Source organism: Glandiceps talaboti, chromosome 1 (genome assembly GCF_964340395.1).
Source record: "Glandiceps talaboti chromosome 1, keGlaTala1.1, whole genome shotgun sequence".
NCBI lineage: Eukaryota > Metazoa > Hemichordata > Enteropneusta > Spengelidae > Glandiceps > Glandiceps talaboti.
Genome location: NC_135549.1, coordinates 11,067,762 through 11,080,716, shown reverse-complemented (window position 1 = coordinate 11,080,716; position 12,955 = coordinate 11,067,762). Strand labels below are relative to the sequence as shown.

Genomic DNA, 12,955 nt, shown 5'->3' with positions numbered 1-12,955 from the left:
GACGCTTTGATGCATTTTCTTGTGTGTATTTATTTGAGTATTCGTTCTTTTTTTTACTTCTTTACTTGTATTTTTCAATCAATGTTTTGTTACAGCAGCTCAATAATTATTTGAAAATTAGAAATTAATACATCTCACATTTACTGTGATGTAGATAAATAAATAATTACAATAACTTTCAAGTGTTTCTGTGATTTCTAGTTTTTATTTTCATATTGTAATACAAGTCAAAAGGATGGCTTTTGAAAGTCAAGTGTGACTTGTTGATAAATGGATGGTATTCAGGTGGTATTATGTACTTCTGTTTCATATGAAATAATTTAATACATAATCTATTTTTAAATCAAAGTCCAAATTTGCTTAGAAGTCTGATGACTTCGAAATATTGCATTGCCATATAATGGGTTCATGATCTCCATCTTCACATCATATTACTGCTATAAAATTGGTTTGTGTTCACAGTGTCCGTCTTCGCATCACATTATTGCCATATCATAGGTTTGTGTTCAGTGTTTATCCTCGCATATTACCATAACATGGGTTTGTGTTCACAATGTCCGTCCCCACATTACAAAATAGCTGGTGGCAAAATTACGATATCGATAATTTTATAAAGATACAGGGACTGTATATCATGAACCGAGGGTCATCAAGTCAAATTGTATTTATTGTTATGATGAATCCATTGAGAAACTTCTCACACTGCCAGCGAATGCTTCAACCTTTATGTTCCCTTGATGACACCAATAATTCATACTGTATCATAACCCCATATCCCTATATATATACACACACACAGGCATGGCACCATGTATATGTACTATCCGGTTTCCTGTGTCACCTTTCAACTACCTCAATAATTCTTTCTGCCAATTCCAGAATAGCTTTAGTTGCTGGGGAGTCAGGAAACTGTTTAAGTAAACTCTGGCCTTGTTCACAGCATTCTGTTAACCTCTGTTGGTACAACCAAAAACCAATACTATTACGCTTTCAGTGTGTTAGGAATGTTGGAACATATTCAAGAATCATGACTACCTACCAAATATTACCATTTAAATATCTGTAAAGATAGTCGTCAACAATTTGCCATTTCACCACAATGGTTTGCTTGATATTGTCAGTCTTTACAATTACTAACATTAAACAATGTGTCGGACTGGAGGGTATGAGGACAATATTAACACCATTTGTCAGAGCTTTTAGCATTACAATAAATTGTAAATAACTAATACCTTCTTGATATTTGGTTTTGAAAGTGTACTGTACAGAGATGATGTACCTTCACTATTAAAAGAATTTTATTATTACCCTTCTTTATATGTGGTAGTCACGGGGGCATAAGGGTACCTAGTTTGTAATCTAATTACCTCCACCCCAACCACACACACACACATACTGGTAGACCCCATCCACACATACGTGCATGCCTATAGACATCTATCCATGCACACAAACACACAAAGCCATTATTTTGAAGCTCACTTATGGTGACAAGTTGGACACTAACCTGACATAATACCTGGTCTGTAACTTGTGCCAAAATCCTACTATGGTCTCGTGCACAATGGCTCCCTGCACTACAGCAAATCCCAGGGGCTACCACCCATGAGGGTAGGGTTCACACCACTATATTTGGGGGGGGTATATTTATTACCTGTGTTTGCTAAGGGCTGATTACTACACCATTCCTCACCCACCTTCATCAAATTAAGTTGACAACTAGAATATCACTTAGAATATATCTTTGACTTAAATGGGAACAGCAAATCTCCCATTACTTACTTGATCAATTGGTATTTTACCCAGGAATGTCAGGCCATACTCTGAAGCCAACCTTTCAGCTCCTCCACTTGAAAATAAATCAGTTTGATCCTGGAAAGTAACACATTGTCAGCGAAAACAGCATTACAAACAGTTTAGTTAGGGCACTGGAAAAGATTAAGGAAAACAAGCAAAAAATATGGAAAAATGTTCCTTGGGATGCAAACAAAACCACTTCTTACCTGACAACATGGACACACAAATCCAGACATGTTTTCCACAATTCCAATAATTTTTATTCCCATCTTTTTACAGAAGTCAATTTCTTTCTTGATTGTTCCAAGGGAGACATTTTGTGGTGTACTGACAATTACTGCCCCATCTGGTCTACTGTTCTGTAAAGTTTTGATAACTGTTAAATGTTCATCACTTGTACCAGGGGGAGTATCTACAATTGAAAGAATGGATAACTGTTAAATGTTCATCACTTGTACCAGGGGGAGTATCTACAATGGAAAGAATGGATAACTGTTAAATGTTTGTCACTTGTACCAGGGGGAGTATCTACAATGGAAAGAATGGATAACTGTTAAATGTTTGTCACTTGTACCAGGGGGAGTATCTACAAAGGAAAGAATGGATAACTGTTAAATGTTCGTCACTTGTACCAGAGGGAGTATCTACAATGGAAAGAATTGATAGCTGCCGTGTCTCTCTGCCCTCACTAGCCTCCAATCTCTCCATAGGAGGGGGGTTGACCGATGTGCTAGGGTGCCCTGTCACAGCATACCTGACAAACTAGAGAGACATATGCTATGTATGTATTGTCTTTCCATAGTGTCATTGACAAGACAAGAATATAAGCAGTTTATATTGGTCTCACTGACAACGTTAACCATATTATCATTCCATACATTGTGTAAACTAAAGACTGTAAATACAGTAATAGGTAGATGGCAATTGTGTAGCCTACATTACCAAAGTATACGTCACAAAAGTCTATTCTACACAGTCAACACTCTCAGATAATATTGTTTTTATAATCACAAATATCTGTAGCCTTACCAAATACTAAAAAGTCTAATTTTCCCCACAAAGTGTCTTTAAGGAATCTCTTGATCATCTGTGTCTTCCGTGGTCCTCTCCATACAATAGCACTGTCTGTATGTTGTAATAGTGAACCAACAGACAGTACTTTTATACCACCATTTGGAGATCTATCAAGAAAATGTGTTTAGGAAAATGGCATCAATTTTGAGAAAAATCATTTTCAGTATCAGTAAAATAAAAATAAAAAAAATGATAGCACAAATTCTGATCAGCAATCAATGAAACAGAACATTTGAAACATATTTGAAAATGCTCCTTTACAGCCGATGTGATTTTATCATTGCATGTATCAATTGGACATCACAGAATGAAACCGAATGGCAACTTAACTTACACCAATGGTTTCCAACCCCACTGGGAATTGATTACTTGCATTCCTTCAACATCCATTAACTTTGGTACACTTGGTCCACAAATGTCAACATCAACAAGTCCAACCTAGAAACATTCAGATGTCCTATTTATAAAATTTATCAAATATCTTATTTCATTATGGTTGAAAATATGACGATGATATGACACATACAATCAGAACAGTAGTATTTTCAAGTAATGCACAATCATGTGACTATACTGTTTTGTATGTGCAACGTCACAACGGACATTCATGAATGCTTTTCTCTACTGGCTAGTGGTAATGGTATGTACCCTTGTTCTTGTGAATGTTGAAACCCCCAAAATCATAGCAGGACATGTTGAATTTCATTTTCTTCATTATACTGATTAAACTCATCTGAATACAGTTGACATATGAAAGAAACTTAGATAGATGAATAGAATACATTGACATATAAAACTCTAGTTTTCATTAGATGAACAGTCTCACCTTCTTCGATAATTCTGCTAGCGCCATTGCTAAATTTGATGCTACACTGGATTTGCCGACACCTACATGTTACAAAAAAACAATACAATATATTTAACAAATATAGGTACGGTTACAAGAAATGGAAGTAAAGAAAATAACTCTGAAACGCAAATATCAATAATATGATAATTCTTGAATCAATTCTCTGAAAAATGGTTAGAAATTAAGAAAAAACATAAATGATGTTTCAATATTAGCTCATTGAGATAGAATACAGCTGCAAAGTTGTTTAATATACCTGTTTTGATAAATAGTTCCTGATATTTTAAAACATTACAAGAGATCACAGCAAAATGTCTTGTAATGTAGTGCTGAAACTCTTACCTCCCTTTCCAGACACCACTAGCAATTTGTGTTTGATAACCCTCATACGAACATCTATGCTGTCTTGGTCAGGATCTTTATTGCCTGGAAGATAAATGTTCTTTTATTTGAGATGGAAATATCAAATTATCATCATCATTCTGGTTTTTGGTTCAATTACTAAACATTTACACTGTCACAGTCATACAGTGACTGAGGCTGAAAGATCTGTCACTGTGTGCACTTCTCCTATAACTCGTAATGATTAGCAGTAATACCAACAACAACAAATATTTCAGTCCAAGTGGAACTGTGGATCATGCCTTCAAGTGAATGGTGTTACTGCCTCCTCTGGTAAATGTGGATTTTTCTTTCGTTTTTACATTACAGAACGTCAAGAAGGTGAATGTCAAAATTGACTTTGATTAAGATTAGTTGGGTGTTGCTTACCAAGTTGTAAACAGAGGTCTCTTCCAGGACAACCTTCACAGGCAGCAGCTCGTCCAACTAGCTCCTACCATACAACAAATGGATGAGAGTTTTAAAAAGGAGTGGAGATGATTGAGTAGAATGCGATGCTTGCTGAAGATAGAAGGAATTCTTTATTGGGGTTTTCAAAGACAATCGCTTCTATCAAAGATGTCTAGACCACTGTACAACGGAGCATGTACTGGTGATTGTAATACATCCTCTGGGTATAAATCTAATACTGGGTCAATTCACACATCGTGTCATGATGTCTGTATACTGAAATCCAGCCTTATTGTCATCACCCCTTTATACCCACAACTTACAAGTGCAAGGTTGTTTCCATGTGGACAGCTTTTTTATAGCTTTCAAATGATGTGTCTGTACCTTGTGAACTGCAACCCCGATCTGGGGCAGGGATTTTAATATGCATTGTCAGGGGTGAACAAATCCACTGGTCCGAGGTCCGGGACCAGTGATTTTTTTGGGCGGACCACACAAATTTGACCTTGTCTGGTCCGTCGGACCAGTACCTTAAACTGTAAATAATCATGCTAAAAAGTAGGAACAGCAACAACTGAATGTGAACAAACAAGAAATACGATCACGATGGAGCCAAAACTACAAGCCTTGCATGACCTTTCGATGGGTCATGAAGTATTATCAGGTGACTTCCGACTTCAAACCAGCAATATGCTATAGAGAGGGGGCGTGAACTTTGACAGTTGAATGACTGGTGGGTGCGTCAATACGTCATAGTAGCGGCCGTACATCGTAGTTTATTTCACTGAATCAACAACAATGTGAAATGATAGACAGGAGATAACACTCAACGCACATGTGGCTCATATCATTACTAGTAGGGACATACCGGTTTAGGGACACGAGAATTAGGAAGACAAGAGTAATAATTTCATTGTATAATAATTCAAATGTATCAAACGAAACATTTTATTTGATATCATTCTGTCAGCATTGACTGTATTATTGTTTTTATTCATAAAGGAGCTTCAAATGATTTGTAGTAGAACCCCTTTTATGAAATGAAGTCATCCAAATGACGCACAAACTTCATGTTATCCCACAAAAGTCCGGGACAAAAGTTACCAAGTTTGTCCACTGGGCAAGTGAATAACAAAGGTTTCATCATTTTTGCCAACCTCAGTTACTTCCATGATAGCAATCACTGACTGTCATCTTGGTTTTTCCAATGACTTACAAGGGTTGACGATACCATACCAGTCCTCCTGCATTGCTTTCTGCAATATGCTGGTCTCGAACCTCAGATGCAGAGCTCAGATGTGTGCACACATGTTGCTCATTCCATTTCGGGTGTGTGGGTTGCGTGTTAGACACATAACACAAATGCACTCCAAATCTGAGCATTTATGCTGCTTATTATCGTTTACTTTGTAATAGATAAAACATTACACGATCAAAAATATACACCACCTGTTTCATTTTCTCCTTGCATGTAATTTAGGTCTAAGTAAAAATAATGTGCTAAGACCAACCCTAGACAGAAATGGTATGCGCCAAGGCATTTCCCACGATATCTTATCTGTTACTATCTGTAAACATAGGACGTCAGTGTCCACACTACGTATAGTACCTCTCAAATAAACGACCATTTCCCAAATAGATTTGCTGTGTAATGTGTGGCTATCCATCTCGTAAATAATTTAGACCCATCTGAAACGCGAAGGGCTGTAAAGTTTTAAATGGACAACACGGACAATGGTCAATCTTTTGAGCTATGGAAAACAACTGACCAGCATGACACCAAATGATTCTAGGGTTACACTTACAGATAGTCAACGAAGTATCTATTTTAGCACTGTGATATGATATTTGCCAAAGCCTCGATAACTGGCGAATTTGATTTTATCTCCACACCGTCACACGGACTCCCTCTAGTCAGGCAATCGCTGTGTTCCTAGGTCTTTTTCCAAAGCCTCGACAACTGGTAAATTTGATTTTATCTTGACACAGTCACACCATGGACACAAGGACTCCTAGTCAGGCAATGTATGTGTTCGTAGTTTTTTTTCGTGAGATTTTATAGGATCAACTTTGAAGGGGTTAGTTTCTTTGTACAATTGTGATGATTTGCTTGCAATATCTGGGTTTTCCAGACAAGTTTGACAAAACGTAGTACAACTTTTGTCGTCATACTGCAATCATGACCAAGTAAAACTGTTTTTCAATGTTCTTGTCGCATATTTCTGTCAAATTTCTAATCCTTCGTGAAATCCAAGTGAAGTCGCCGTTCAGTATTTTTCGTTTCGTCGATGCGTCAAAAATAACCGTTACAAATATAATAGAATTGTCAATTGACTGAAACCAAGCATGTCAACTTTATATTTATCATTATAAATTGGGTATTGTTCAACTATAAGTGGTGTACGTCTAAATATATAGATTCATAGGCAAGATTTAACGTTTCACGTTAGCGGGACCAAGGACCACGGACCACTAATTCTTTCAGCAGGACCACTGGATTTTTTAAGGCACTGGTCCGGGGACCACCAGTTCACAAAATGATTTGTTCACCCCTGATTGTCGTCGACAAGTCGCACTAAAAGTTTTAGTAGAATAGTAAACCCAGGCTTTAGTGAGGGCCTTGGCGGTGTTGCATACATCAAGTTACACAAAGTTCAAATGTTATAAAATAAAGCTGAATATTGGTAATGGAAATATAACCACTCAATTTTTAAGTATTCAAAGATCACAAAACTATGTTTGTACAAAATTCAATTGTATACTTTTGCCTTGTGGTACTATGGTGGCGTCCTAAATTTGAACGTACGAGTAGGTAGACACTGCAAGCCAAGATCAGAGGCTGATCATCACAACATTACGAATTTCTCACTCACTGTTTCTGAGGGACATCCTATCGCCTCTGCTTGTTCAGTTCCAGTTTTAGATTCCATGTCGTTACTTATGTTGCTCAGAATTCAAGTAAAGATAGCCATGACACGTCGCCAGGACCGGTGGGAGGGTTTCAGACTCGGCATCGACCACTGGTGCACCGTGTATTTGACCCCCCCCTGTCCTATTGGTGACCTGTGAAATTCTTTTGTTTTTACACAGACACGTCGAATCTCTGGCCCCAGCTTCTGTGAGCTTACGTGAACTTCAGACCACTAAAGTCTATAGAGTTAGTGGTCTGAGTGTGAACTTAACAATTAAAGTGGTTAGACCCACATGGTCTCAGGCCCTGCCTACGACATGTTGATCGTTGACAGGAGACTAAACTATGTAGAGGGAAAACACGAGGAACGACGACAAGTTTAGTAATCAGTTCAATTTAATTTTCTAACTTACATATGTCCGTCACTTCGTACACGTCTGGATATTTTCACAAAGTAAGTCTGCCTAACGTACCAGTTGTTGCTTCTGTAGTATGTTCTTTTCATCGCCGATTTATCTGTACTTTTTTCAGTGGATTATATAATACTTTCAGAATGGCGAACGTTTCCTGGTTAATATAGTCAGATCTAATGAAAGATGGTGTATTTATTTATTTATTTATTTATTTATTTATTTATTTATTTATTTATTTATTTATTTATTTATTTATTTATTTATTCATTTATTATTTGAATCAGTCTTACATTTGTATTCTATATACAAAAAAGGATCCAGGCCCGTTGAAGAAAATATGAATACACAAAAGTACAAAAATTTGTCATAACTCAAAACTTACAAATGGGATCAAAGTAATAAAAAGTAAAATATAAACTATCTCTCAATTGCTTTCATGAGAAAGTTACCATACGTGCATGAATAATTACCTTTTACATAGACATGATCACTGTTTTCAAATCAGATTACAAAAACGTTCAGGCACGTGGTCACCAAAAATCAGAAATGAATAAAATACAAAAACGAACGAATGCTGAAACACGTAGACAAGTTACATGTAAAGATTTTTTTCTGGACTTTCTAGAACACTTGCCAGCTGTTGTGTTCATAGATTGAGATAAATACTGATAATATATATATCTTACAGACCACATCATCCCTTAATTTTGATCGGTGGCTACCCCGACAATAGCCATCAATGACAAATATACATTGTACAAACACGATTCCATAAATGAATAGTGAAATATATTAATATTCCTTATGTATCTTAATCTCTTGTGAACTTTTGAACATCTTCATTCTAGAGGCACTCATTATCTGTCAGAATGGGATTAGTCAAAAATACGGTCTCAGGCTGTTCATCACTGTGAGGTTTCGTCGACAGAGGACTGTCTTTATAGTGATCGAGCAACGCTGCTAGAGACGGCATCCTTGGACCACTTCGATAAAAATACCACTGAGACTGTTCCCTTTGTACATGGTGAAGCTTGTAGTGTTTGATGTGACGATCTGGACATCTGAAGAAATATGATAGAAAGTAGATTCAGGCAGGAATTGTCCATTAACACATATGTCTAGCTTTTCTGGTCATGTTCGTAGATTTGAAAATGTGCAATTTTTGCTGACATTATTTGTGAAAATTTTCTCTTTAAAAATCATATCGAATGGTACTGATGACATTTCAGGCTCAATGAAAACCTTAAATTTAATACCTATCTATTCAGGTAAATTCAATTTTGCTAGAAGTTTACAGAATATGGTGGAGAAAGAAATACATCATACATTTGTTTATTTATTTATCTATCTATCTATCCATTCATTCTTTCATTCATTCATTCATTCATTCATTCATTCATTCATTCATGCATTCATGCATTCACTCATTCATTCATTCATTCATTCATTCATTCATTCATTCATTCATGCACTCATTCATTCATTCTTGGTATAAGTGTGTGTACTCACATAACACTGACAGCAAGGTAATGTTCTTTCGTTCGCCTGATAATGTAGGAACCACTCGTTTCTCGGTACTTTGCCATGACCTTTATTATCTGAATGTATCATTAACAGAAGAAAAAACATAATTTAGAACCTTGGCCAAAAGAATAAAGTTCGACTACAAGGAGAACACTCTCTAAATTGGCATAGGCCACTTACGTGAAAAATGTAGACGAAAGCTTGTTGGACCATGTACCACAGTGCAGGGGCTTGGAAATGGCCATAATTGTTTACAAATGTTTGTTTATTGTTTACTTTTTCTTTTTGGTTTTGCTTTTTAAAAATATATTTTCCCTACATGGTGCAATGTAATAAAGTAATGATTTGAAAAGTTGGTGTTGTGTTTTTTTCTTCTAGATCAATTATAACCTCTTCTTTTGCTGGTTTTAAAACCAGTTATACTGAGCGCCCTCAACCGGGGACCCTTCAAAACTTTGACCCTTCCTCTTCCCCCTGGCACTCACCATGAGAAGAGTATTCTAAAGGTATTGCTTGACGACAACTTTATCAAAGTCATTGGACATGAATGTTAAATATTTACTGATCAGATAATGTGGTGGGAGCGGGATTATTTTTATTGGGGTAAAGTTCATCAAATGATTTCAATGTACCATTACCTCACATTTGTTATCTGGAACGTGAGGATGCCAACCAGGTGTTGCTGACAACTCTTTGCTCTCCTGGTCATCATTTGCACTTTCTGAAGATTCTGGAAGACCAATAGCTACATCTTTGGACAATTCACTTTCACCTTTAGATACGTCATCGTTACTGCCATCACCTTGTTCGAGGGACGATACAAACTCTTGCCTTTCTCTTTGTGAGTTGAAGATTGTCATGTATATAGACTCATTAGTTTGCTCTTCAGAAAACTGAGCATCTGGTCTATGCTTCTCCTCGCCATCTTGTTGTGGGTTCGATAAAAATTTAGATCCATCGCTAGAGTCACTGTTTCTCGGGGTACTTTCTGCATTGTCTGACAATGTCATTGTTTTAAATGAAATATTTAGATCTGCTTGCCCAAATCTCAGACTGGTTTGTTGGCACACTGGTTTACCCTTTAACAAAGTCTTTTCAACTCCAAACTGAGTATCGTCTTTATCATCGTTCAGTTTTCTATGCAATCGAACGTGATAGCCCTGTGAGCACAACGATACAGGTAGATTTCAATCATAAGATTTGTTTGGCTTACACATACTAGGAGATGCTAGAATAGATTTGATAAATTTATAGATGGTGGTGGTGGTGGTGGTGGTGGTGGTGGTGGTGGTGGTGGTGGTGGTGGTGGTGGTGGTGGTGGTGGTGGTGGTGGTGGTGGTGGTGGTAGTGATGGTGACGGCGGCGGCGGCGTTGATGATGATGATGATGATGATGATGATGATGATGATGATGATGATGATGATGATGATGATGATGATGATGATGATGATGATGATGATGATGATGATGATGATGATGATGATGATGATGATGATGACGGCGACGACGTCAAGAACAAGGAGATAAACAGAAAAATGGAAACAGGAACAAGAACAAGAACAAGAACAAGAACAAGAACAAGAACAAGAATAATAATAATAATTAGAGGACGAGGAGCAAGAACGATAGTACCTTTAACATCCCTACGCTTGTGTCCCATTTGACGTCTACTGTAGGAATGCTTTCAATCCCAAGATCACTGGGTTTCAAATCTCTCTGTAGTAGACAGTTCTTTAAAGCATACTCCAATGTCATGTCTTCACTCACATATTGTGTTAGATGTACAACCGGCGAATCCATTAGTGAACAGGTAAGTGCACAGGTCGCTGTAACAAAAAGCCACCACAATAACCTAATTGAGTAATTAGATGATATATGGGAAGTGTGTACCTTGTATGTGTGATTAAACTTTATCGTAACTATGGTGTTGTGTTGTCAAATATCGTCTCACTACCTACACATGTATTTACATCTTTGTACAAACGCAAGGACGTCGACTGGCAAAGATGGGTTATTACATTCTATTACAACCTGTGTTCAGGTGGTTTTATGTACGCCATGAATCTCTTACTTCAAACATGTGAAAACATTAGGAGACAAACAAGAAAACTTGGTGAATAATGCAATAAAGCGTGTACACTATGATGTATATTTACATGTATCTTGAACACACGTTATAGACTTATTCATTACGATATTATATCCGCGACTAAACTGCTTCTTCGAATTCAGTTTCAATATCTGGCTATTGAAGTAGCCTCATTGCATACGTACTATAGCACATAACCCTTCCTTTTTTGTAGAATGCAACTTACATTTAGCAGCTGTTTTGTACAACACGTCTATAACATCCTGTCTGTCCATCATAATTAGGCAATCTTCTACGGTCTTCACTGTACAAGAACCTCCTCGCTTGTCTAACTCTTCCAAAAGAACGAGACCGACGATTTTGCCCTCCTTCATGCCTTCCTGACGAATTCGTTCGATCTGGACTTTGTTGAAGCGTAATAATTCTGCAAGCATAACCCAATCTTCAGCGGTACACAAACCCCTCCCTAGAAGTATGCCCATTTCTTCTTTCACAGACTCTTTGACTGAACTAAAAGGTTGCATCTGTATTTTAGTCCAGTTTACAACTGACTGTGGATTGCTATCTGAAGATTCAGCCATTTTGCACAATGTACAACGTTGTATATGTCAGTGGTTCGCAACACTTCCTTTTGCCCTCAATGACCCATGACTTCTTTTTATAGCGCATGATGTCAGACGCACTGTTGACCTACAGTATGTGACTGCATAATCTTTTATGGGTCAGTTTATTGTCTTATTTGATTTATATTTATTGACGCAACCGAAGAAAATGGGGTTTCCACCATCTTTGTAGTTTAATCAATTTTCCAGCAAAAATAGTCAAATTACATTTGTAACTTAGTGTCTCCTAAAATTCTGTAAAATACTAGACTGTCGATAGTCGCTCGCGCCTTTTTTGTACGTTTTATCTAAACTCCGATCCGGCGCAACACTACTATATATTAATCGCATACTGATATCGAGGGTCGACAGCCTAAAATACATGAACTATATGATACATACACAAACACACAAACACATACCTACCTACCTACATACATACATACATACATACATACATACATACATACATACATACATACATACATACATACATACATACATACATACATACATACATACACACATACACACATACACACGTACGTACGTGCGTGCATGCATGCATGCATGCATGCATACATACATACATACATACATACATACATACATACATACATACATACATACATACATACATACATACATACATACATACATACATACATACAGCCACAAACACAGAGAGAGAGAAAGAGAGAGAGAGAGAGAGAGAGAGAGAGAGAGAGAGAGAGAGAGAGAGAGAGAGAGAGAGAGAGAGAGAGAGAGAGAGAGAGAGAGAGAGAGAGAGCATACACAATTAATAACAATCAAAGCAACGTAACATTTACTTTCCACAATGGATAATTTTTATTGCACAGATGTAGTAATTCTAGTAATAATCTTCCTTTCCGTTACGATATT

At 37.0% G+C, this 12,955-nt stretch overlaps 1 protein-coding gene and 1 long non-coding RNA gene across 3 annotated transcripts; both read right to left on the bottom strand.

The window, feature by feature from the left end:
* Positions 1-354: 354 nt before the first annotated feature.
* On the bottom strand, positions 355-7,544 carry LOC144440482 (uncharacterized). Of its 2 annotated transcripts, none has more exons than XM_078129868.1 (9): positions 7,387-7,544; positions 4,493-4,556; positions 4,064-4,147; positions 3,698-3,759; positions 3,206-3,309; positions 2,827-2,978; positions 2,004-2,209; positions 1,783-1,872; positions 355-954 (listed from the first exon to the last, which is right to left on the bottom strand). In XM_078129868.1, the coding sequence occupies exons 1-9, from the start codon at positions 7,441-7,443 to the stop codon at positions 838-840; spliced, it is 936 nt and encodes a 311-aa protein (XP_077985994.1). In that variant the 5' UTR covers positions 7,444-7,544; the 3' UTR covers positions 355-837. The 2 variants fall into 2 exon arrangements, with proteins under 2 accessions (XP_077985994.1, XP_077986000.1); XM_078129874.1 differs by lacking the exon at positions 7,387-7,544 and adding an exon at positions 4,837-4,892.
* Positions 7,545-8,241: 697 nt separating this feature from the next.
* On the bottom strand, positions 8,242-9,428 carry LOC144439661 (uncharacterized). The gene is made up of 2 exons (XR_013481140.1): positions 9,347-9,428; positions 8,242-8,898 (listed from the first exon to the last, which is right to left on the bottom strand). It is a non-coding gene; the product is annotated as an uncharacterized LOC144439661 (long non-coding RNA).
* Between the last annotated feature and the right edge of the window lie 3,527 nt (positions 9,429-12,955).